Below are 27,876 nucleotides of genomic sequence, written 5' to 3'. Positions count from 1 at the left end.
AACATTCAAGGTCATAGTTTTTTAATGAAAAAAACAAACAAATGAAAATTAGATCAACTTAAATTTACAAAGAAAAATGTCTTTGATATCCCATAATAGAAAACACCAATTTCAGCTAATATTATGTTTAATCAAAAAATCCATATCTGTCAGTTCTATCTTATAGCTGATAATCGATATATTGTATCTGTCATTTGGGGAACTATTTCTGTGTCTGTACTGTATATGTGAGTGCAAAAATTTAGAGTAGATATCCACATGCAGCATTAACATTTGGTGGCTTTAAACATTGTGTAAATAAGAGTCCATCTGATCAGCCATCTGAAATATTACCACACGCGTCCACTCTCCAATATTAACAATAATATACAGTACATGTACATGTAAAAGGCCTTGATAGGTAATGAAATGTAGAGGAGGGCAATTCCAAAATCACATGTTCTTGACAGTTGTTGGAGTTAACAAAGGCATTGAGGTGAGCAAAGCCACATCTACTGTACATGTGAGGTCTGATCGGGTTCTGTATTATAAATGGTCCCCAGGTTCTGTGATGGGCACTTGGGGTTCCTCCTCACAACTGTCCTCCTTCCCAACCCAGTGGATGCCATGGCCATTCTCCCTGGGTGGGAGATGTGGTGAATGCTGGCGCTCCAGAGTGGAGAAGGTGGTGAAGTGGACTCTCTTTCTCTTGCTGGTGGGCGAGTGGAGGGACTCGGTGTGCATAGGTTTGCTCCTGAGGGAGCCTACGCAACTGAGGGGAGAGTCTGTAACAGACGCCAAGCAACTGGGCCTCCTGGACAGAGAGGCGCTCTTATCAGGCCCAATGTCTATCACAGTGGTTGTAGTCTGGGAGTCTTGCTGGACAGGGCTGCCTGGTACGCTCATCACCAGCTCAGCGTCTGTGCCAAGCCATACCCAGTCATGCCTGTGCCCTGTGGGCTCCTGCCCATGAGAGGGAGGCTTCTTGTGCCTGAACTTAACAACATAGGAGATACAGTTCACAAGAAACACCAGGATGGCCAGGCAAAAGACACCCAAGAGAGCGTACATGCCGATCTCCAAGTCTGTGAGAGGCCTGTTAGCTAACATTTCTTCACCACCAATTTCTATCTCTGCCGTCTCCTGCCCAGGTTCCTCCACCTTGGTGGGGAAGTTGTTGTAGTTTACCAGGTTCCCAGGGGCTTTCACAGTGCTAGTAAGGCTGACACTGCTCATATCCTCCACTATCATGTTGTCTGAGCCATATCCTTTGCTGTTGCCACTGGGGCTGCTCATCATGCTGACGTTAACCACAGTGGTAGGACTGCTGGGGTTTCCTGAATTGCTGGTCTTGCCCACTCCTCCAAGGCTGCCGCTGGTTATGAAGGTTCGTTCGGTTGATTTGATGGTGGTTGTGATCTTCTGCATGGCGCTCTCCTCTCTTTCTGAGGTTGAGCTGCGTGGTGGAGATGGCTTCCTCTGCTTCCTCTCACTGTCCACCTCTTCCCCATCATTCCCATAGTCACTGCCACTGTCCTTGCTGCTAACAGTGCTACTGTTGAGGCCGTCTGGTCGTCGGCTGTTCACCTGAAACTTGATCTTGAGGCTGCCGTTGCCTACAGCTACAGTGCTTTTGCGTTTGGACTTCTGGCAGGCCTCACAGATAGACATCTCGACTTTGACCAGAACTCCCTCGCCCTCTCCCTCTGCCACCACAACCGGAGGTGTGCCCTGCACTGACACCACCCCCTGATCTAGAGATGTCACCGTCACTCTGTAGTAAGCAGGATCATAAATATCAAGGGGTGTTTGGCTGCCATCACTGAACTGCACCCAGGCACTGACCAAAGCTTCCTGCAAGAGCAGAAAACACCGGAAATTGTAAGTATGCTTAAATTTATCTCTGAGAAATGGAAATCTATGAAGACTATTACCTGTCTGGGGTTCTGTAGAACCTCTTGTGTCGTTGTGGTAGCCAAGATGGCCCTGTTGCTCCCTGGACTGAGCTGTAAAGTCATGGAGAGGCCTGCAACCAGCTGGACACCCAACTCTGTGATGGTCACTTTGTCATCCACAACTTTGATAGTTGTCTTAGCCAAGATTGCATCAGAGAGTGGAGAAAACACCTGTGACAGAACAGTATCAGATACAATAAAGTAATTAGGTAAGTAATTAGTAATCTCTTCATCAGGACCAGTTCATTTCATCACGTTCAAAGTAAAACTTCTGTACTTGTAAAACCTATAGCCGACTTTTGTCTACTCAAAAAGGAAGCTTCCCCATCCAATCCAGGGTCTGACAAGCTGCTTCTTGTTATGACATTAGTCACGCGCTTCAAAGTTAATCACCTGAATGGTGGTGGTCCCAAGGTCCCGCCCGGACAGCACTCTTCCTGCCTGCAGCCTTGCGACTCGAGGGTCCTCCACTTTCATGAAGTATCGAACAAGTCTTGTGACATCCACCTGCCAGTCAGAGCCCAGGAAAAAGGCCTTAGGATCCCGAGGGTCCGTCTGCTCTGCCACGAAGTGAGTTAACACCCGCACCAGGGCATGCTGAAACTGCAGCATGCAGCCCTTCCCCTTCCTGTCATCTTCTTCACTGTTCCAGCCAGGTCTGAGACATGAGCACAGAAACACACGTGCAGATCACACCTGTCACACGGCAAATGCTTTGACCTGTTATACTCCAATCACTCAATCCTGTCTCTTTGCTTGATTGGATCACATTGAGATATTACAGTACATTATGTAATGGACTCAAAACCCTAAACCTTAGGAGAGATATGATTTGTATGGGATGAAATATGCTTCTAGGAATCACATCTAGAAACCAAACAAGGAAAGATTTTATGTTGGACAAATCGTTTGTTTATTTGTTTGTGTGTCCCACCTTTTTGAGGTTAGTATGGGTACCCTCCAGCTTTTGATCTGGCTCAGCTCTGTGTCTGACACCTCAATCAGGAGGGGGAGTTGGGGCATCCACACGTTCAATTCCAGCTGAGCACTCAGGTAGCTATAGGTGAAGTTCACCATCATCTTCACTTTTCCCTTTGTCTCTTTGCCATTCACAAAAACATAGTCGCACCTGTCTGACACCTGGGTGGGAAGAGATAAAGGACCATGAATATCTTATCATTTTAATTTCCCTGATATGAAAGTTTGTGTAAGTGCGCTTGTGTAAACAATCTATATCAAACTCAGGATGAGATTGTTGTCAATGACAGAGATGATAGTCATCTAACTGATGACAAAGAAGAATCAGATATTCTCATAAAAGTCACTATTTTAACAAATAGGCCATTGCTACAACAACAAATGGCTTTGCAGCAGTTTTGCACTGCATGTGTTACCATAGTAATGTCAGCTGGCTGTAATAAACTACGGAGATGATCACCGGTGCGAAGCTTTAGGAAGAGGCAGCATTGCAATTTTATGTTAATCAAAATATCATGTGGTGCAGCGCTGAACATCAGTCCTTCCCAGCCAAGTGCATTCATTACGCCGTAATTTCAAAGGTGACCTTGGCAAGTTTGGGTGACTGCTGAAAGATCTCATGGACATTTAGAGACACGAGCCAGGAGGTTTCCATGGGTCCTCTCAACAGCCACTGCTTCAAACAAATTGGATAATTAAGACAGCATTGAAATTCAGTCACCAGCCTGTGGAAGTGCACAGGGGAGTGGAGAAAAAAAATGGTGACTTTGACAGATAGCCTTAGGAGGAATACAAATAGCAAATAGACACCCCTCTCTCATTTGTGTGAATCCAGCAGTTGGATGTGCTGTTCCAGGGACATGCTATTTTTGAGAGGGTCTTGTGTCATCATTACATCTGAGCATCAGTCATCCTGCACCCATGACCAGAGCTTAAGCCGTGTCTATGTGTCATCCTTGCTGCTAACTGAGCCGCCCTGACCTCTCTTCTCTGTGAATAATCCGAAACTGGATTTATATGCAAACAGATTTACAATATGTGGCACTGAAGCCCTTGGAACAGTTGTTGTTATGGAAAATTTGTAATGCAAGCATGAAACAAAAGACAGAGAAGGGCTGATTTAGTTCCAGTGAAGTCGTCTGGAGTTCTCATATTTTAATTAAGTATGGAGGCAGTCAACCAGTCATCCATGATCTATCTCTTCTTTTTTAGAGAAGCATCTTCCAAGAGCTCCGCTGAACTTAACATGAGCCATGTTCAAATAACATTGTGAAGCATCAGTTGAAAGGGAATGCCATTTTTAATGTGCCATCCACCCACTCATCCTAGTCACAATCTCATTCTGCAGCCAAGAATATCCCTCAGTGTTTTTGGTGTCAAAAAAAGATATTTATTTAAAATAGGATTTGACTTTCATCACTGGGTACAGTATTAAAGACAGGCAGAGATAAAAATAAATAAATAAATAAATAAAAAGATGCTGAAATGCGTGCTTCACTGACACAGCTGTGGCTGTGGTTTCACTGTGCAAATAAACAAGTTAAATAAGTTTTAATGAGTGTGCAGAATTAATGTATATATTGCAAAGGAGTAATTAAGTTCAAGTGTTACACTGAGTTCAGGCAGTGTAACAGTCAAATTGGTATGCCTCAAAATGTTCACGTGTCAATCCTTCAATCCTGAGCTGACAAAGAGAGTGCCTTTTTAAGTCTCTGTGTCATTCATGTGAAAAAAAAACCAACTTTCCATCACAGCAGATTAGACTTTGTTTTGCTTTTGTTTTGTCACATGAGCTGTTCATTCTGGATAAATCCTTCCCCATCTATCACTAGCAGATTTGATACTCTTCAGGCACACCAGAGGAGAAAAGATATCTAAGTCAAGCTGTTAGACTAAGAAGATTAAAGGGAATATGTGTGACTGAAGCTGCTATCTGGTCAGCAAATACACTGAGAGATACAGTAAGCTTAGAACAACAGCAAAGACAGCTATATTACAGCGTTGAAAAGAATGATTTAGTCCTCTTGACATCCGCACGTAATCCTGCTTTTCTTATAACTGACACCCATCTGCACTTAATACATCTGCACTTACTGTATGTACTGTCCTCTGGATCCCCTCAGGGAGCAACACAAAATGAACAAAATACTGAACAAAATAATACATTTATTAGCCAGAACATCTGTTGTTTGCTAAACCTGCTTTGGGACATATTTTACCAGCAAGAAACATATTAGAGGGCTGGACTCCACTGCATGTCTTTATTCTTTGTTTACAATCCCACTTTACCCTTGAGTAAATACATTCACAGCCTCTGACCTTAGGGGCCAGGGGCCTGACTTTCAATTTCATCAGTAAACAAAGCCGGCTTTTGGCAGTCAGCCGTGCTCAGGTTCGCAGGATAAAAGGGGCAAGTCACAGGATGGGAGCACAGTGGCAGACTGTGAGGCCATTTGTGGTGAGCGATTAAGCACAGTGGCTGTTCATTGTCTAGGAGATTGATGGGCGATGTTGTCAGAGCCCAACTAATAGTTTGTTTTACTGTGTGGAAAAGAGACAGGGAGCAGAGGTGACTTTGGTACAACTTATTTGTACGCCTCTGTCCTAATCATCACACATGAGACCCACCTTGCCCCTGAGGAGCAGTTTTTTTTTAACATCCACTCCATTATTGCTGATCAACCCATTTGTGTTCTCATTTAGCAGTGGTGATTGAATGTTTTTTTTTTAACACAATACTAGTGCAGGGGAAGTGATTTAAAGTTGAATAAAAAGGTGAAGAAAAATTCTCAGAGCAATTTCACTTCTTGTCATTGTCACATTGTCATTGTGCTTTTTATGAAATACACCTATGAAGCCATTTCTAATTAAAAACAACACCGTCTGCAATGTGTAAAACTAAAAACACTCAAAATAAAGGCTCAGATTTTGTTGACTGTACATTGTGAGGAAGTATATAAGGTGGAGGAGGAGAACATCCTACCTTGAGAACATCTTCATCAGTGGAGCTACAGTCCGTGTAGTCAGATACATCAGTGACTACTCCATCTTCCTCCACAGCTACTATCCTCAGAGGCATCACCACCTTCTTTCCAGTCAGCATGGCTGTGTTCAGGATCTCTGTGTCCTGCGGAGAGGGAGGTCAGACACAGGCGTAACATAAGAATAACAAAGCTCTTTCAACAATATTTAATTTTACATATTATGTGGTGGAACTTCTGGACAGCTAAAAGCTTCCGGTGTGGGAGTAACAAGGGGTGCGAGTAGAGGAGGAGGGTAGGAGAGACAGGAGTGATGAAGTGTGATTCAGTGACTCAGCAATCCTGCTTCCCAGAGGGCGTACGCTGGCGGGAGGAGCAGGGTTAAGCCTGGGTGATGACCGGGTCACCACATGGAAGGGACTGATCTGCACAGGCATGTCCCTCAGAGGGATGTCATATCAGTTCAAACATGGCCAAATAACTAGAGACATGCATATGGATTAAGTTAAATCTCCACACATACACAGTACAGCCTGTTACTTAATGCTCAGTGTGTTAATAAATAGGGCAGCTGTGGCAGGTGAAACAGGTAGGACAGACAGTGAGTCGATTACTTGGCCTCCGTCAGTGTGTGAGTATTTATGTGAATGAGTGAGTGAGAGGCAACTTATATATTTGAACAGACACATAAACGCAATCCATTTACCACGGACCAGGTATCTCTGTCTCATTATGTGTTTGTGTGTCTGTGTGTGTGTGTGTGTGTGTCTGTGTGCACAATTTGTAGGCATGCATGGATAATCACAGCATGTAAATGAAGCAGATGGATATGTGTCCTCTGCTGTAAATACACACTGCTTTAAATGAAGTTGAAATAATTGAATACCGTGTGTGTATGTATGTGTCGATGAGTGTGTGAGCAGTGGAGCGCAGCTCGGTCAAGTTCTGCGAATGATCAGTTAAATCAAATTTAAAGAGACACTTGGGCACTCTGAGTATGAAAATGAAGCAGATGGATATGTGTCCCTCGACTGTAAAACTGGTTTAAATGAAGCTGAAATAAGTGAACATCTTTTTTCTTTTTTTTCAGCTGTCATTACAATATAGTTAAAAAACACTGATCTGAAGGTTGTGTCAGTGAGGCTTTCACCATTATGTAGAAGTATTGAGCAGCAGCCCTTGCAGGAGTTCATGAAGCAAGGGTAAGAGTGATCAGTCAGCGCTAATGTCCTCTCGAGCCAGCCATCAAATCTCCTCATGTTTGGCCCTCAGCCTGAGGTCAGCTTGTAATCCACAAGAGAGATGAACCATGTCAAATTCACAAATCAGGATACTGTAGCATATCCTCATAACTTCAAGCACTCCCACACCATTATGATGGAAATGCAGCAGATAGAACCGTGTGAGTGTGAGTAACCTACTGCCAGAAAATATAACATGAAGAACAGTAATTCTTAACTTGTAATTAAATACATATTTCACCAATAATGTGTGGTTGAGCTAATGCTAGGAAATGCAAAAAAAGTAGTCTGAGTGTATTATGAGACAGGTTGTCATTGTCATGTGTCATTCCCACCAACAATGGTGTACTAACAAGTCATTGACCCAGGTAACAGACAAATCATTGTAATTCAAAGAGGTGTAAACTCTTGTGTAATGTTCCATATTTAGTGGTGGCGATTATATCACTGATTAATTATAGAGGTAGCATGATAAAGAGGCCCGCGCCACCAAAATAGAAACACATGAAGCAGCTGTTAGGAGGAGAGGATGACCACATATTGCACGCCAGAACAGAACAGAACAACACAGAAGAGAGACATCAGCTCGCTGACAGTCAACAACACAAGGTCACAATCTGCTCAAAATAGAAGCCATCTACTAAACAAGCCAAAGCATATCCCGCCTTCTGTGTATGCAAACCAGACAGGAATGGATCACAGCAAAGTGCATTTTATGATATTTTCATGCACCAACGCTCAAAAGATGCACTCCACGTGTCAGCATTATTCGAAACGCTGCTGTCAGTAACATCAATGCTGGTTTTAATAATGATTAGGTGTGACATGGAAGCTGTCAGCTAACTCACCATCACAAGAGGAGCCAAGCCAACAAAGTCTCTCTGAGTGGTATAGATCCTCATGGCTCCTTCAGTCTTGGCTACGTTTTTGGATGCGGACGGCAGCTCCAGCTTCCATATGATCACCTGACTATCCAGAGGACTGCTCAGCTCCTCAACCTCAAAATCCATCTGAAGCACTTCCAGCAGACTGCTTTCAAGCCTGGGTGGGACACAAAGAGCTGGGTTAGTTACACAGATGGAGATATATATATATATATATATATATATATATATATATATATATATACACAGTGCCTTCCCATAATTCCATTAGAACAAATTATGTGTAAAAATAAAGATAAAGCGAAACAAAAAGACAAGATGGATAGAGAAATTAATGTTACTTATCTGTCATTTGGTGCAAGCAGTATTTGTCTAAGTCTTTCACCAACTTTGCTTTGTGCATTAGCAGCAGCAACACAAAATCTTTCCATCACAGCCATTGATACTTAATATGATTACTTCACCACTGGAGTTGCAATTTCTCTTCCCTAACATTAAGTTCCTGTAGAGATAATTATGTCAGAATGGAGATGCAGTGATTTTATCTTCAGTCTGTGGCTCAGTGCTGTCAGTACACACCCAACAATGTCCATGGAGTTTGTTGTTGTTGTTTCTTTTCAAAGAAAGATGCACTTTACATGAGGATATCAGACATATCATTTCATAAATACAATAAGACTAAGACTCTCCAGCTATGCTAGCAGCTCTTTGCAGCTGTACACTGGCGTAGTGAGGCTTTGAGCTAAATACTGACATCAGTATGCTAACATGCCATGATATGCTTTACAAGTCTAATGTTTACCATGGTGTTCATATTATGTGTTTGCATATGTATGAACGTTTGCTAATGAGCATAAAACACATGTACAGCCGAGGCTGAGGGGAATGTCATTAGTTCTGGACGCAGGCAACTTGAACATAAACTAAGGTCTGTGACAAACTGAAATTTTGACCCAATGATGGCACTAGATAAAAAGCCAGAGGATTATCAAGTGTTTATAATTCATCCTAGGGCGGTGCATGAATGTGTGTGTGTGTCATATTTTAGAACAATCCATCCAACAGAGATATTTCAGTCTGGACAAAAGTGGTGCACCCATCAGTCGACATTCATGGAGCCACGCCACTAGCATGGAAACCTGAGTACTATAGTTTGGGCTCATCATGTCTTTGCTGCACACAAAATCTATCGCTGACTGAAAATACACAAATGTATTTAATTAAATGGGAAACAAGAGATGACTGAATGGAGACATTATCACCCTCCATGACCAGAGCTGATGTTTATTAATCCTCATTGTCTCAAGTTTCGTGTGCCATGCAGAACCACTGACTGGATGTATAGAAATATGTTGTGGTGACACTGGTGCTGTGACATATTGACAGCACAGATTACATCAATAAGACTTCAATTACTGTAAGATGAAAAGTCAGTATATAATATATAGGCCACATGACCAGTAGACCACACATCCCTTACATGTGGATTCAGTCATTATTCTGAAGTTAGTTCATATTTAGGAAAATGTTGGGGCTGCTGAATGGAAAATGGGAAGTAACCTGATAAAGGCTGAGACTGGATTTCTTTAGATATCCAGCTCAAAATTCATAGTTCAGTGTTATGAATCCGACCCCTCTGGTAGCCAATGTAGAAGTTTTTAGGAGAGGCAAGTGATCCCAGTGGTTGTGACAAGACCCAATCCCCATTTTTTTGTTATTTTGTAGAGGGCTTTGCATCTCAAGGCATTTTCACCAACCTAGAAAAGAACAGAGCTGAATTTCTCTGTGTTGGCCGTCTGCTGGAGATGCTGGTACTGTTAGGTGTAACCAGAATAAAAGGCGGGCTGAGGACAGCAGCATCCTGCATGCACAAAAAAGTATAAGCCTTTGTAACTTATAATGGCCTCTCAGTGATGCCAGCTAGAACAGAGTGTCCTAGTCATGGATTCAATTTTCTGCAATGGCCCAAGTTAGTATCCTTGGTTTTATTTCTTGGCACTGCATTGAACTATAGAAAAGATATATTGGACAAAAATACAGTAAACATCCACATACCCACATGGACATTATCAGACCCTCTGCATCTCTGTGTACGTGTTATAAATATCTGTGTCAGAGCTGTGCAGACACACTGTAAGTCCTGTTTATTGCATGAAAATGACCTCTAAAAGGCTGCACAGCAGCCGCCTTTGTGCATTAAAGCAACAACTGAAGAAATTGCAAATCATATTTTGTTAATCCTCCATTAAATTCCAAACGCAACAACAAAGCATACAAAAGTCCTTCTATATATCCCCCTCTCATATCTGCCCTTATTAAAAGCAAGACAGAGATTTGGTGTAATTGAATAATCTTAGCATATTGCTCAGAGACCTGAGATTAAAAGATAATAACGGCATTCTGTTCAAGTACCAAAACAAGATATGCTCCACTCACATAAGCTGCCTATATCCCCCTTAAGTATGCATTAGCACAGATATCCATAAGATAGGGGATGCTGCCATGCTATTTACGCCCTTGGTCAATCTGGTGAAGCGTTCAGGGGAGTGATGCTTCAACAGCTTGTTTACAGCTGGCAGTGTGACCGTGGGTAACAGTTCTTTAATCTTAAGATCCAAACCAAGCCACTGCAACAGAGGATACAAAAAAGTACAGATACAGCAAATACTTTTAGTGTTCACTAAAGCCAGGAAGACAAAAAGTCAGAGAAATCCTCACAGTGGTGTGACAGTAGATGCTCTCTGCAGGGGTTCTATTAGTTTCATGACATTTCAGAGCGGATTAGTCAAAATGACTGAGAGGAAAAATGTGTTAACCCATAAAGAAGTTGTGATAAACAATGCCATAATCCACAGCAAATGGGGAAAACAACATAATGAGGTCAACCCAATAATGACGAGCACAGATAAGGTCAGTGTTCTGTCTCCAGTTAAGAGAGCTGTGTCTATTGTTGTGTGACCTCTCGAGCCTGTGTTAGACAAACCTACATTCAGCTTCAGGAAGTTTAAATGTATCCCTGTACTGAAGTGAGTACATATTGTATTAAAGCAAAGTCCAGCAAATGTTATTCTTTTTCTACTTTTATTAGTTTTTTTTCATCCTGGGAAAGTTGGCTGCAGACACTTGCTCTGCTCCAGCTATGCTAACCATTCACACACAGATTAGAGCTTTAGTTTTACAAGCATTTCTTGGAGCTGCTCTAGGGGCAGAATTAATCTTACTCTTTGACTTAAACCTCAGTGGATCAGTTTTTGAGACTGTGGACTGTGGACTGTGAAGCTTAAATGGCAAAAAAAAAAAAATCAAAATCAAGTGCATATTAACAACATGAATGTATTCTGCTGATGTTGCATTCCAGATGTTTTGATGAAGCTGTTTTGGGTATACCAATTACTGTAGCCCATCCAGCATCAAGTTGTTAGCTATGCTAGCACTGTGGCATTGTCCGTCTGTCAGTCCAAAACATAAGTCAAAAATGAAATATGACCTATGGTGTCATGGGACTTTGGTGATCTTTTAGTGCCATTTATTGGCATTTGTGGTTGAATGGTAAAATGTCTCCACAGCTATTGGATGGATTGCCATGAAATTCGGTACATTCATATCTCCTTCACTGTGAATTGTAACAACAGATAGCCAATTAGCCGGACACTTTTGTTTCTAACCAAATATTTGACCTTGTGTTAGTGTTCATTAGCAAATGTTAGCATACTGTTTCCACCACACTCAGAAAAACTGGTGCATTATTCTTATTATGTAAGACCGTTGACCATCCATCATTAGCTTGCTAACAAGCAAAACTAAAAGGGTCAACATGGTAAATGTTATACCTGCTAAACATCCGCATGTTACCATTGTCACGTTGTGCATGTTGTCTTGCTAGCTTTAGCATTTAGCTGAAACCACTGCCTCACACTGACACATAGCTGTGAATTAGGCTCTTGTTTTGCCTCTATTACATTTTTCAGTTAGCCATAAGAGTGTTACAGCCAGTGTAGGCTAATACAACCAAACTCAAACAGAGGTCTAACTTAAGCCTACTATTGTGGCAGTAAGGTAAGAAGCAATCATGCAAGACAGAGAAGGATTGAAAGGACATAAGTCATAAACTTTTTACCCTGTTTTGCCAATGCACTTTTTTAAAGTATCCTTTAATATGAGGAAGTATGGGCCAAGCTTATATGACCTAACTGTTAAATGAACTAAATGATCTCAGTTCAGTGAAATACTGCTCTGCCGAACCTGAAAGGACGTCTGAGATTAGCTGCCCGTCGAGGAAAGGGTGGAGCCCTGTTTAATTAGTTTATGGTGCAAGTTAAGTACTTCTTATAAGCCCAAAGATCTGAGTTTGAATGGTCATACCTGCAGATGTTTTGTAAATAGTCTAAGTGTTGTTTGAACATGGCTTACTAAAGTTTTGCTACCTCACTGGCCTGTAGCTATTAACTGGTAAATGCTTAGGAATGATTAAAGCAGAGAGGAGAACTGGCCATTAAAGGGGAAAAGAGCAATAGCTGTCACAAGGGGCAGATTTACAGGAGCACCTGCAGCCAACCTGTGCCCGGAGAGTCTAAGACATGTCCTCCCAGGACACAGCACAGTATGCTTCTGCAGTAAGCTGTTGTTAGACTTGCAAAGTGCAGATGCTTGTCTTTTACTCCACAGGTGCAGAGACAGATATTGACATGCTCTGCAGGACGTCAGCTACATTACAATAGTTGCTTTTTTAACAGCTAGAGACACTGCAAAACAACAGCAGGTGAAAAACTCCCTTCAGACCCTTGCCGTGTTATTTGTCCATTCAAACAACGGCAATTTAAATGTATAAAGATGTGATCAATTTCTCAGCAAAAAGAAAATAGACACACAAAGGTAGAACACATATTAGTTACGCTTGCCTTTTTCCAGGTATGGGAGCCTTCCTCTGACAAATAACAGCGATGGCTCCATCTGCACCCATATCCAGAGTGATGTCCCATAGAAGAGAGTTACTGGGTGTCGCTGTTCGAAAGGTCACACCCTTTTTAACTGTCGCTCTGTGAAAAGACAAAAACGAAAAGGTCAAGATTGTGGTGAATGCAAAAACTCTCATGTTTACAGCCAGTGGAATTTAAGGCAATGAATGATTATTTATCCAAAGTTTAAGTATATCATGCAAAACTGAGCTTCATTTTTTTCATGCTTTTTTAAATTTTCTTGTGACATATTAATTTGTAGCATTGTTAGAAAATCCAGATTCCGAGAACATACTTGATTTATTCATACAAACTTTATATATTCAGATTATTACCATAAATATAGAATTTCCACAAAGTTATATATTTGATTCTCATGTATGATGCATATGATGATAAAAATAAGTAAAACACTCACACAAGCCATCAACCAAATAAAAACAAAAAGTGGAGAAAATTATACGTGGACATTTCAACAGTCATTGATTTACTACCACCCGTATTCCGCCTTTCTAACCACCCTCAACCCTTTTGCATTTGAACAAGCAAAGAAAAAATTGTTCTTTCTGTTCATCCTATTGTATGCTCATTATTTAAACTGGAATAGATCATTAGTTTCCTTGGCATCTAATTTGTAAATGGTAAGCAATCTGCATCTGAACATACAGACCTTCCCAGTGGGCTTTGCCAGCATAAGCAGCTTGCAGTAGGTCAAATGTTAATGAGATATTCTTGAAGAATTGAGATCAAATAAGGCAGGAGGCACGCATGGAGAACCCCCCCCCCAAAAAAAAATCCAGTCTTCTGCTGTAACAAAACTCATAATCCATATGGTCAAATACTTCTTTTATAAACTCAAAGCTCTAATGAGACTCTCTGAATACCCAGCGGCAGCTCAGAAATCTTGTCTCATATAGTTCATTATTGTATATTTCTTTGCTTTTCATCTGCATGCAAAGCTGTGTGTTTTATCTCTCAATCTTTGAGATAAAACCAAAGTGCATTATGAGTCTCTGAGGAGGTGTAATCTATAATAGGAGCAACAGCAATCTGAACACTTTTCCTGCTCTGGGTTGGGGCTTAGACTAAAAAAAATCAGGCAAAGGGAGAGAAGACACTGTTCCCTGTTCAGCACAATGAAACAAAGCAATCAACCAACATGCAGTATTTCTTAATTGAAAGATTTGAAAATAACCGCTTAATGGTTTAGTGGTATTTGTGGACATTGCAAATCCTTGTTTGTGACAACATCTGCACATCCAACATATAATCTAAAAGGGTCCCAAGTGGCCACAGATCTTGCCATGGAGGTTGTTGCAGTAAAAGCCTCAAGGTCTGACACAAACCAGGGCCTTAGTCACAGGAGTGGAAGGTAGAAATCTTTTTTCACTGTCTGTTTCACAGAATTAATGGACTTTGCTCATCTTGTGACACCGCTGAAAGTTCAACAGACAAAAGAACTTGTAGGTTAAAGGTCATAATTAAACACAGATGACTGAGCAGTGTCTTTTTCAATGGTGGTTTTAGTCTTGAGCTACCGTGGCCAGAGAGACTGCTGCTTACCATTCCAGCTGCACACCACAGAAGCTGGTTTATGTGATAAACCAGGTTCAGCCAGGGAGCAGAGGGCTAAGAGGTGAAAACATCTGGTGCTGTGGCTGCCTTGAAAATAAAAAAAAGAAAACCTTTGATCATGACTGCACACAACTGGGTCAGTGGACACTTCAGTTGCCATATTATTTACCATAAGGTAGGTAGTCATGTTGAAGCCTCTAACCTCTCACTCTCTACCAGTTTTACCACAAGGCTGCTGCAGCGGACGTGTATCAGGAGCCACACTGGACCTTGACTTATTAAATCAGCTCTGGTTCTCAGCGTTCTCATCAAATAAGACAGGAAAAAGGAGCCAAATGCTGTAGGTGTTGCTTGGTCACTGTGTTAGTATTGTAAATGAAACTAGCTTCACTGTACACTGTGCAAAGATGTAAGGGAACAGTAGGTGGTAGCCAGTCCAGTCTTATCAGCCACAGGGTTCCCAGCAGACAGAAGGGCCAACAGCACAGAGAGACCAACACTACGTCCACACTACTACAGTCTGCGATTAATGAGCAAAGAGGAATGCATGCACTTTTGATGTAAACAGGCCACAGCTTTCTAATTAGGATGAAAAGTGAGGTGAGAACAAGAAGGAAAGTAGCTACACCCTGTTACCCCTGTCGATGGCAATGCAATGGAGGTAATGTGCCACATAATAATTATTTCTGCCTCAACAATCACTTTCCAAATCGACCTGTTTTTAATGCAGAAATGAAACACATGACATATACTGTATGTCCCTATATCAAGAGTGATGTTGCCATATATGTCACCTATAAGACGATATATTACTATCACATGAATACATCCTCTGGATATATGAAGCTATAAGTTTATAACACACATTAAATACCCATAGTAAAATATCTGTATGATGAATTTGTATTACATTTTGTGGCCATATGTAAACAATAATAATATTAATTCATATATACTTATATATACTATTTATATACATTTATCAAAACAAAATAAGTTTATCAAAACAAGATACCTATAAAAATGATATTGCTTACATATGTTACACATTGTGTGTCCATCTTTCATATTTAAATATAATATAATATAATATCAACATATATTGACAGGCTTTGGGATGGATATATGTGTTTGTAATATATGTCTTTGTCTAATATAAGCATATATCCATAAACATACATGCATTGGACTACATATGCTGTATATGTCAATATACAAAATTGTTTTTATGTCTAATAGGTTTCATATATTTCTTTTTTACACATATGTACATATGTTTTTTCCTCATGTGTACATATATTTCCTATAGGGAAAGTCAATGTACATTTATTACAGGTTCCATTTGTCCAAGTCTCCAAGCGTGACTTTACACTTCAGGTTCTGTACAAATTTAGAAAAAAATAAAAATAAAAGAAATAAAATGTTCATCAGTGAGCGTTAGAGGTTTTGATAGGTTTATTTTGTTACATTTGGCCAGAGCCAGGCTTCCTGTTTCCAGCTAAGCTCGGCTAACCACCTGCTTGTGGTGGCTTAATACTTAGCATACAGAAATTAGTATGGTGTCAATCTTCTCACCAAACTCTCGAAAGAAAGACAATAAGGATATTTGTAGTATGTTAGTATGTATGTGAACACTGTTCACATGCAATGTGGAAAACCTTCCATTTTTTTTCATTATTGTGCTGCCTATACCAACTACAGTACTTCATCCAACATCATATTTCCTGTTTGTGTTTAATTGCAGCAGTGATGCTGACTGTAGAGAATTGTAAATGCAGAGTGATTGTTTGCTTTAAGTGGGGAAAACCATAATCCGGCATAATCAATGAGGTAAGCGGAATGGCATGCTCACTGTATTACAGAGAGAACCCAGGAAGACTGTTAATCTAGTAATGGCTTCTGAATAACATGCCCTGCTGTGATGAAACACCTCTGTGTATTGAGCTGAGTGGAGAAGAGTTTAACTAATAAAAAGTGACAATAACAAGAAGACTTATCTAGGGCCCTTTTTTCTCTCTCTCAGCCCCCCTTGTGTAAAAAAAAAATAGAAATATCCCCTGCGACTGGAAAGGCATTTCTCCTCTGAGTGGTTGGGAACAGGAACTAGTGTCCATGGCTTTGGTTAGCAGGCCCTGAGGAGGTGGTAGGCAGGGGGAGGCACCAGGGCAGAGAAGATGGATGGCTATGGAGACTGGAACTGACAGTGTGTGAGAAAAGCAGCTCTCAGGTGCTGCACCTGCCATCCATCTCACTTCTGACCAGGCAAGGCATGAGTGGCAGTATTGTTCCACCCTTTATATACTCTTCATTCACTCACACACACATGCATGTAAAAATGCACACAGACAAGTGGGCACACAAATGGATACACACTGTTAAATACACTCAAAGCAGATGTTAGCTCTTGGCCTTCATCAGTCAATATCCTTCCCTTATTTATTTGTGGATGGCTGTTTTCTTTAAGCCTTTTTGAAAGATCACAGGGCCACGGCCAGCAAAGGAAAATAAAACGATGAGACAATTCAAAAACCTGAATACGTAAAACAATAAAACGCAGACTGAGACTGATCAAAGACCTATGAGAGAGATTGCATCCTGTGTGAGCTAGACAGCATGGCCCAGATGCATTTCATCACTAAGGCTGCTATCAAGATGCTACCTGGGGTTTGTAATTTACTTCCCTGCTATGATTTGTGTTCCCATATTTGGCTTTGTGACTTCAGCGCTGAGGGGCCACAGTGCCGCCAGTGAACCCCAGTGCAATCGGAAACAGATGCAGTCGTTAATTATGCAGTCAAATGTCCACCATTTCGCCAGTCTGATGGCCCGCCATCAGCAACGTGCTTATCGTACTTATGGAGCAGTTCAGGGAGTTGGGGAGACGCTCATGCAACACTCTCGCCAAATGGCAGCCACCACAGCACTAAAAATGCATGTAAAAGTCTTATTAGTCACACAGATGAATGATTGGGCTCCCTGGTTGAAGAGCCCACTGACACGGCGTCCTGTTGATCCAGAGGCTCAAGTTTATTTGTCGCCACAGAGCTGCCTTTTAAATAAAACTCACTGAGCAAGACAAACTGTTGAGCCTCATAGTTGAATTTCCACTGCTGTTAAAAGAAAAAAAAAAAGTAAGATCATACGTGCTGGATATGCACGAAAGGAATCCTCTAATTGCCCTTCATGTGGGTAGAGTGATGATAGTAATGCAATACTATCTATGACCTTAATCAAACTATCACTGAGAATGACAGCTTCATTTTGTGGGAACGGACAGGTGTGGCTTGTCTTTTTTTTCAATCGACCTCAAATTTACATGTCCCTCAACTCCTGGTTTATCATGCTGATGAGAGAGCATTAAGCAAAGCGTAATGGGACATTCAGACAGTGATAGAGCACGCAGACAGCTGTTGAGGACTGGATGCACAGGGCTTGTTAATGTGCTAATAAGCTGAGGGAGGGTACTGCTGTGTTACTGACTATGTGAGTTAGAGAATGGTGAGTGTATTATGTCATGTTTATGGGATGCAGAAGAAAAAAAAGGAATTTCAGAGGTTCACAATCGCTTGACGTTAATTACTACAAAGCCTCCGAACAAGATTGCCAATTTTCCAACCAAGAGACATTGACGGTGAGGAGAGGAGTAGTGTGGACAGGAAAGGAAAGGAAAGGAAAGGAAAGGAAAGGAAAGGAAAGGAAAGGAAAGGAAAGGAAAGGAAAGGAAAGAGGGGGAGATTGGGAGGATAAGAGAGGAAAGGAAAAGAGAGAGAGAGGCAACATTACTGCCACATTTTCCTTCAGAAACATGTGTGACTGAGTAGATGAATTAAAGCGGCAATGATTAAAAGCGACAGAATGCAGACAGGGAATCAGGATGTCTTATTTGGCTTCATCGCTTCAGGTAAAATCAAGAGACAGAACCAAAATGAAACCAGCACATTAATTGAAATACCTGATCTAACCCTTTAAAACACATGAATGCACAGGTTTTGATCTATAATGCAATTTAACGATTCTCAGATCAAACACCTTCAGCTCTGTGTTTGCTCGTTTCCTTTACAACACCAGAGAAGAACTTAACACCTAAAGGGACATTTTGACAAACTGCTTCAGACACAACTCTGAAACCCGACAAGGAGGAAAAGTGCATCCATGCACAGCTGTCCACTCAATCAATACTTAGATATTCCAGCATTCACAAGTGATCTGAGTAAGTGACTGTCTAAGTGAATGAATGCAGGACCAGGTGAAAAAGGAATTAATAATCCATGACTGTCTCCTCACCTCCTCACCTCCACTGAAGCTTGTATGAGCAAGTCAAGGAGGAAGTAAGTCAGAAATTATTCATCTTTCAAGAAGTATTGATTGTGTACCACAGTGCCCGGGACTATTGTTCAGGATCCAACACACTTTAAGATTATCCGCCTTCGAGGACCATCTTGTTTTTCTTCTCTTTTTTCTTAAGTCAGGACACCTTACTGGACATCACCCACAAACACTGCAAACAGCAACACCCTTATCATTTATTCAGTGTCGTGAAACCAAAGCACATGTGAAAGAAAGATTCATGACATGCTTTACTCATGATCCAGATCTACAAGCAAGCCAAATAAATAACTGTCAGAAAAACACATTTCAAGCCTCCTGACAGTCCATTATTCCCTGGCTTGGAGTAAAGCAGATAGTGACTGGAATAATAATAATAATAATAATGTTTTTTTTTTTGTTTTTTTTAAATCAGTCTCTAATCAAGTTTGCGCAAATCTTTACTTGTCTGCTCTGACGGCTGCACTTCTCTTTGATCTCCGTCTGGGTGGTGATAACAAAAAGGTTGACCATGAAAACCATAAATGAAACAGTGAGAGCAAGTTGGAGGCATTTAATTCACGTGCAGTTTTGAGGTGTCAGTCTCCCACGTTGCATCACTTCATCTTCAAAAGGGGAATAAAAAACTAACATCTTGAGGGAAAACCATGAGAACAGACTAAGTCTTGTTTGTATTTCTTTTGTGCATTTGTATTTTTCTTTTCCTCCAGAAAATTATAAGACAGGTGGTTGAGGCGTTAATTCTGGGGCAATAAATAAGGACATTTCTTTAAAAATATCTGTATGTAATTAGTCTCTATCACCAAAGGTGTCACAGAGACTCCAGAGATAATTACTGCTTTAAGATGATACTAAAAATGCTCTCATCTCCAGTCAAACAGGACTATTCTGCATTGCAAAATGTGAACAGAGCTTTAAATTGAATTGAGCTACGCTGGTAATCCCCACGATCTTCATGCATTCAATAGCAGTAATAACAGATCCTGAGCATACCTTTTACAGCAGAGCAATAATGAGTCACAAACTACACGTGATCTTATTTGATCCATGTCACTACCGCTCTTGAAACAGCCCTTAATGTCATCAGGCTGTGCTCACTCAAACATGTATTTTTCTGATTTAACTCAAATAATCTAACCCATTTCCCAGAAAGACAGTTAACCTCCCTGATATTTTCAGAGAAATGCTATAATCCATCCTAAATCTCATTTCCTCCAATATTCCCTTATTTTTTTGATGGCACAGGATTTGTGCAAGAATAAGAGATGAGGACTCATACTGTTAGTGAACAATTCCCCGCATTGAATTTCTATTGACCAATTAAGTACTTAATTGAAATGACGGAGCCCGCTGAAGCAATGGCAACAGTGCATCGTTACAATCTAGCCATCCTGACAGCTGCAAACTGTGAGCCAGCAGAGAACACAGTCTTACCTGAGAGTGAAGTTAGTCAGCTGAGCAGAGCTGGCCATGAGTACGTAGAACGTGGCAATGTCAGTCTTCTTCAGCGGTTTGGAGGATGTCCGTATGACAATGGCATTGCCAAGCTTGAGTCGAGAAAGTGTTGCCATTCCTTTAGGCACCTGCAGAAGACGCACGCTGCCAATCCTCTGCATGGGAGTGACAGGAACATACTCAGCCTGCTGCTGTGAGCCGCTCCAACGACTTCCATCCACAGAGTTACACTTCCCATTGGCCTTAGGCTGAGCCTGGTAGTACAGCTCCACAGGGTTCCCAGCGGATGGGTCCTGCCTCTCCCTGCTGGTGCCCTCTGACCCCGGGGCAAACCAACCAGGCGCAGGAACCAGCTCAGCTATGCAGGTTCCCCTCTCGCCTCCCATTGCACAGGAAGCTCTCACCTCCTGGGTCTGCCAGAAAGCATACATTGTCACACATGGTAGCTCATCCACAGCTCCTTCCCCCCTGCCCCAATCCCTCCCTGCAACATAGAACAGCACCCGCACTTTGGGCTTGGAGGAGAAAACCCGAGTTGTCAGCACAAAGGCCTGGATTTTCCAGTTGAAGGTGAAGACCTCCGGCGCATTGAAGAGCTGCACAGACTGGACCAGATCTAGAGGCACAAGCTGCTCTGTGGACATGGTGCCGTAGCTGGCGTTGACAGCTGGCCGGCGGGTGGCTCTTAAGATAACAAAGGGCTGTGTGTGACTCTGCATGCTGGAGTTCCTCATAAAGTCCTGGCCAGCCTCCTTCAGGAAGAGGTAGTCAGCATCTCGCACATCGTAGGTGACTGGCAAGAAGATGGGGAAAGACACTGGGCTCCTACTGTCGCTCAGCTCCTTACTGCTCAAATCTGTAAGGTGAAAATAGAAAATTTCACTAGACTTGTTAAAAGCCCCAGGATTTATATCATAGTACCACATTTCTAAGCAACTAGAATTCTGAACAGAAATGAGGTGGTGAGCTTTCCTCTACATATGACATTAAAATACAAATGCCAGCGACAACCAAATCATCAACTGAGTGGGGGCAACAAAGTATTTCCCTGAAAGGCCTCTGAGCTTAACCTTAAAATTCCTGAAACAGAGCACATAGGTGACATAATGTAAATTACAACAAGAGAAGCTTAAGAGTGTTTTCATTTCTGATGCAGCAGCTTCTGCTTGCATGGAGCAGCAGCTGAGCTCTGTGGCTTTGTTAAGGGTAACAAAGCCACAGCCACGGTACAAAAAGTGGTGTTGTGAGCAGGACAAACCCTTATGTTTGAGAAAGCAACCATCCTCTGGGTTATTGATGTTTCTTTGAACCCTCCTCTTGACATAAAGAAAAATTCCAACACCCTCCCCAGAACAAAAAATATAAAAGTGTTAAAGTAGTAAACCTCGTTTAATTGTATGCATATGTTAAAATGCACCTACATGAACATTGTGCAGGTTAAAGCTGTCTTTTTGATTTAACTATTTATCTATTTGAATTAACTATTTAGTTACTTATCAACTATATTTGCAAAGGAACACAAAGACCCTCTCATGCTCTCCCCAAAAAATCAGACAACCCCGACTTCAGTCAAAAGAAAAATTACAATACCTTGCACACTTTCTGACCCTCTCTCAGTCTCTGATAATTTTTCTACGGTCCCTAAATAATACTGTACCGTATGTGATTCAAAATGTAATAAAAAAAAAATACTGCCTCTCATGTTGTAATTGCCTGTTTCCCCTCCACTGCCCCAGTTTCACCTCTCTCCTGGATGATCTGCATTTTCTATATGGGCAGGAAAGGTGGGATCTGATACATCTGGCACAAGTTTGAAATCAGCCATCAGAAACTAGGCTTAAAATGGCTTTTCAGATTGTCACCAGGCTGTGAATACCCAGCAGATCCGCAATGAAAAAAAAAAGAAAAAAAGAAAATAGTACATCATCATGTGAAGCAAAAATGATGAAGCTAAAAAAAGCAGATATGCATCGGAAAAACGTGTATTATTCAGTAAGTGTATTTATGAATCAGTTGCATTTTGTCACTTGTGCAATGTTTTTCCAGGATTACTGGCTTTCAAATACTGTGCATTGAATGACCTTTTTACATGAGTGAGTAAAAACAAACCAACAGCACATAAATATTCCCTGATCTGGTTTAAAAGCTTGATGGTAAGTGTTTGCCTCAGTGGAAATATGTAGAGGCGGAGGTCACCCGGCCATCGTGTGTCCTCATTAAACATCCATTTTGATAGAATTATGAAGATTATAGCAGCTGACCTGAGTATGCACAGTTTATCTGGTGGCTAATTGCCCTACTTGGTGAATTAAGGACAAAAACACTCATGTTTACTCTGGAGATTATAACAAAATGGATGAACCTGCACTAAGCAAGGTACTGCATAGTGAAAAACAGCTTTCGTAGCATCTGAGAGCTAAACAAATCACCATCCCACTAGTATATCCAAATCAACAAAAGAGATCATATCTGGATCCATAGACCTGTGTAAGGTGGATTTGTGAAATTATAACAAAAGGTACCACATAGTGTTGTTATTTATTCAATGAGGAAAGCTTGAAGCTTTTCTCTGTCAAATCAGTCGTCATGTCCCTCATGGCTGCTGGCATTTGACGGGTCTATCTATCATGGTCTCTTCTGCTTCTCAACCCATGCAAAGAGCCTGTCATGAAGGTCTGACAGGTCACACAGCAATGACTATACTGTAAGTGTCACAATCATGTCAACCTAGCAGCCCTATATAACAGCACCAAACACACGCGCACACACAAGGAGACAAGAGTGTCATGTTCGCATGAGGCAGAGACTGGAGCCGAGGACGGGGCCGTCCTGGCTTAGAATACCGGGGGCCACAGTGACAGATGTGCTGTTTAATACCGGAGCTGGCAGCAGCTCAGGCTGGAGTGAATATAAACTGGCTCACTGTCTCCTGCAGGGAGAGTGCAGCGCCAATGAAGATACAAAGTACTTCACATGCAAGCTCATCCCTTTACAGTTGGGTTTGATGGGTCATCTGCGATCCTCTTGTTGTTTCACATGCTCCTCATTTTGCAAAACCCAAAGGAGGCCAATTAAATGACGCGTACATAGCACACAAACTATTTGTGAATACGGTGCAGGAACTGCACCTTTAGGATTCAGTGCATTTTAAGAGAGACATCCATCTCCTTTGCCAATATTTTGATAATTTAACAAGTAGCCAATGTAAGCAAAACTGCACTTGGTGCTCTCATCATGATGAGAGTCCTTTACTGATAAACATGAGAGAAAATCCGCTGCACCAGCTGTTCCAGCCTCTCAAATCACTCATTTTGAGGACCCTGAGCTTCTCCTCCTCCTTGGCTGAGTCAGAAAGCATCAGTGTTGCCGTGCAGATGTTAAAAGCCACCTCTCCAGGACTGCTCTCCCACAGACCTATCAGAGATCACAGATCTTCACTGTCTTGTAGTGTTGCTTCATTTTATTCTCTCTCTACAGTATGTGGGTTAAGTGCTCTCTAGGAGGGGAAAAAAGGTTTTAAATCATATGTTGTTAATCAAATCATTCTTCATCCCCTGTTTTCATCTGAAAATGCTCCTTGTATCAAATTTGATTTCAGAATTGTTTTTTTTTTTTTTTGTTTTGTTTTTGTTTTTGTTTTTTTTGTTTTTTTTGACTGTCTGATGGCATGGCATGGCTTCAGATGGGCATCTTCAGCTGTATTATGTTTTTAGCCATTTGGTTGAAGCAAGTACAACTTTTACTGTCATGGACAAGAATGGAAATGGAAAATATTCATGTTATTTATGATGGAAAAGTGTGGTACAGAGATTTTCTCTTTGTAAGTAACTAAAACATTTACTTAGGGCTTAGGTCTCTCAGATTCATTTCAAAATAATGTTCCCCATCACCAGTTTTAATAAAAACACCATTCTGTCTAATGAGCAACCCTTTGTCCTGCAGTTTGTCTGAAGGCTCCATATTAAATCTTTTTTCACTGGCTTGACAGCAAACTTCTTTTCAGTGTGCTTGTCTTTCAGCATTATTTCTTCAATTGTAATCCATCTTCGTATTATTCTATTAAAATGCACAAAGCTTGAACAGCCATTGTGCATTCTAATGTGCAGTAATGACTTTTACCATATGTGCAAAACAGCTTGCAGAAGTGAGTCAACTCCCAAAAGCATCACAGACGACAACAATGGATGTCTGGATTTTAATCAGTGATGGGGAGATTAAAAGTTTCTCTTTCATGTTGTCTTTTAAAGGTTTTTGATCAAATATTGTTCCCATATATAGCAATACGCTTATAATAATCACGTTCAGATAAGGAAGTGTTGGCAAAAGGCAAGGTGCTAATAACACAAATTATGCACATGCAGCAAACATTTTCTTAATCAGACATTAGCGCTGTGTGTTTCTATCTTTTGACTAGCTGACCTTTCCCGTGCCTCTACCTTTAACATAGCACCACAGACTCTGACTAGGATCTGACAGCTTGCCAGTGAACAGGTCCTTAGACACAGAGATTTGTAGGGCGATTGATGTCATCAGGAGGACACTTAGACACTTAGCAGTCATTTTGGGAGGAAAACAGCAGTTTACAGCAGAGGGGAAAAAAAGCTGTTCATTTTTTTTTTAAGTTAAAGCATCTCCCAGCTTTGTGGTTAATTATCAAAGGGCATCTAGAAACTGGGAGAAAGGTCTGCACGACATGTTTGTTAGAAATGTAAACAGTGCAACGGTGTAGTATCTGCTGCAGGAGCCTAATTGGAGTATTGAGGTTCCAATTAAATGAGTCACAAAGATCTGAGTTCACTGAAACCAATTCTGGACTTACACTATGAAACTTTATGGTCGTTACAAAAATTTACAATACATTTCATTGAAATAAAAACGATCAGATAATGAGCTTTCAAAACTTCTCACTGGTGGTGTATTTATGCCCTGTGATCCAGACGCCTGTGCTGATTTGTTGTTGTACAAGTCATGACTGGGGGTCATGTGCAGAGCTGCTAAACAGGCCGGGCTACATGTTGTTTCCTGGATAAAAGTTAGAACCCCATCACTTCTTGTCAGTAAAAATCTCCTGGTCAAAATACATTTGACGGCTTTAGATCCTCATCTCACATGCTTGAGGAAGTGTTTTATGCAAACATACAGAGATGATGTAGTACTGATCATATAGCATGTAATGCTCTGTGGGGCTGGGTAGTGAGAGAGTGGACGAGATAAGGGGAGAGAGAGGGAAAGAGTGAGATTGAGGGAGGCTTAAGCTTGTGCAGTGATTGGTAGGGATTGCTATGCTGAGACTCTTAAAGCTGCTTTAAAAATCTGTTTTATCACAATTTCTCCATTTTTCTCATCTTTTTATCCACATAAATCAGCCTGCTTGCATTCCCTGGAAATAGCCATCTATGAGGCAGTTATAGGCTTTACAGTAAATGCCTTTGTGATGTGTTTTTTTTTTTTCTTTTCTTTTTTCCCACTGTTGAAGTTGGGAATTTAGATTGTGTGCTTCTTGTTTGCCTTGCTGTGTGCTAAAATAGGGTTTTCTTGTTTTCTAGCAGATATCCATAAGGGAAGGTAATATATTCCCAGAGAGAGGCAAAGCACTGGGCATTAAGGCACAGCTCAAGTTGTAATATAAACCCATTAAGTCGTTCACTCCTCACCGATCTCATCCTAAATGTTTCATACCCCACTCACTGCTGTGACACCTCATTGCAGCAAGTAAGACACACATGCTCATGTCAGCCTCTTTGAAACACTGGATCACTGTGGAGTCAGATCTAAGTTTGTGCCACAAATGAGGACATTTATATATTATTTAGACTTAAATAGAAGACTGTTTTAGTGCTGGCTAAGAAAAGGCCCACCTCCCCTCGCCAACATGTGCAAAAGATAGACAGTCCATTTTAATAGCTCATTTGTTTTCAGCTGTTATCATCAAATACAATGCAGACACAGTATGCATGCCTAAACAGTGACAATCCCAAGAGGCTTCGGGTTAATTCACTGCACTTTGCACATATGCTGCACTTAACATTCCATGCGGGTATTTTATATATTGAAAAAAAAAACTCAAAACACGCAACCAATTACTCCCGGGTCACTTACCTTGTGAGAGAACTGTTGTAATTGTTGCAAAGACTATCTGTAAGATCCTCCAGCTCTGGCAGTAAAGGCTCATTTTGGCACCCGGCGCTGTGGCTCGCTGTGTCCAGGCAAGTTCCCAGTGTGTTCCCGTGAGGCTTGGTCTTGTTTCACCAGAGTATGGAGCGGATCGTTTCATCCATTTCTGCAGTTCGCACATTTAACATAATCACACCTGTGGGAGTATAAATCGCAGTGTAGTCCGCGTTGAAAGTAACATGCACCGCGCATCGAGAGCTGATCATCCGCAGGTTCCGCGGGTTGTGCGTAAAAGTTGTGCGTAACGATCCTGGAGACTTTGTGTCCGGTCAGAAGATGCGGGAGTCTTGATCTGAGGATGTTCAGCTTTGATCAATATCACCCTTCTAAGCAAATAATCTCAGCAACTCCAGGCTGAGTCGGTCTCCCGGTCTGCCGCCGCGGTAGGGAGTCTGCGGTGTTAAACGGCTGTTAGGAGATCACTGACTGTCTTGTGCGCGATCCTCAGGGCACTAAACTCATCATCTGTCACTGTTCATCCGCTCAGGAAGTCACGTCCAGTACGCAGCTGGTAGGATTAACCCTGCGTTGGTTTGAATGTAATGTCAGAAGAAATGATCAAACGCGTCCTGCTTAGTGTCTGCTAATTTCTTGTCTCTTAAACTGTTAATGGGGGGATTTCATTGTGTGCTGACACTGGATCAACATACAATGAAGCTTTCTGTAGTATCTATATCCATTGTGGAGGATGGATGTTCCGATCTGCAAGGTGAATTGGAAGCATGACGGTAATGAGGGTTACTTTGTCCACCAGGTCTGATAGATCATCGAAAATAGAATCAAATAAATGCAAATATCATACGAATAAAGTCTTTTCAGGGGTACAATAAAATAAAGAAAGAAATAAAAGAAAGAAAGAAATAAGAAAGTAATAACTTTTCTGAAAGTCTAATTTATTTTTGCTTTACCTGATGATTATCTTATGATGGAGGCCATTGTCTACTGCAATGAATTCTCTGAATCACAATAACATTTGGAAAAAGTAATTTTCAGCTTCCCCTGAATTTAACAGCCGCACAGTTACAGCTCTGCCTTGCTAAAAGTATGTTTATTATTCTTCACCCAAAATTAAGGATGATTGTCTGCACACAAAAAAACCAAGCTATTGCAATCTAGTCAGACCTTGACTGGAAGAGTTGCATGTACTGTAATAATCACAGTTGAAATTCAATCAGGCTAATTAGGACGTGATTACATCACACTTACCTCATAACTGTGGTTCATTCAATATTTAGGGATTGATTAAAGGGAATGTCTGCTCTTACGTGAAGGAATATCACAACATTTGTGAACTTTCACAGTTTCTTATATGTTCAAAAAAAAAGTCAGCCTTCAACTCAGTGATATTTATTTATTCTAATGGCCTCTGACAG

The 27,876-nt window shown here is 41.2% G+C and overlaps 1 protein-coding gene across 1 annotated transcript; it reads right to left on the bottom strand.

Moving 5' to 3' along the window:
* Window positions 1–8: 8 nt before the first annotated feature.
* Window positions 9–27,176, bottom strand: LOC139623792 (transmembrane protein 132D). Its single transcript, XM_071482337.1, has 9 exons — window positions 26,429–27,176; window positions 20,309–21,185; window positions 12,917–13,054; window positions 7,983–8,175; window positions 5,896–6,039; window positions 2,869–3,074; window positions 2,328–2,592; window positions 1,914–2,105; window positions 9–1,833 (listed from the first exon to the last, which is right to left on the bottom strand). Exons 1-9 carry the CDS (start codon window positions 26,622–26,624, stop codon window positions 526–528), a joined length of 3,519 nt encoding a protein of 1,172 aa, XP_071338438.1. The 5' UTR covers window positions 26,625–27,176; the 3' UTR covers window positions 9–525.
* Between the last annotated feature and the right edge of the window lie 700 nt (window positions 27,177–27,876).

The sequence above is a fragment of the Trachinotus anak genome, unplaced genomic scaffold, assembly GCF_046630095.1.
Source record: "Trachinotus anak isolate AG129_WGS33_773 ecotype Australia unplaced genomic scaffold, CSIRO_AGI_Tana_v1 ptg000008l, whole genome shotgun sequence".
NCBI lineage: Eukaryota > Metazoa > Chordata > Actinopteri > Carangiformes > Carangidae > Trachinotus > Trachinotus anak.
The sequence above is the reverse complement of the archived record's forward strand: the minus strand, read 5'-3'. Positions and strand labels throughout refer to the sequence as shown.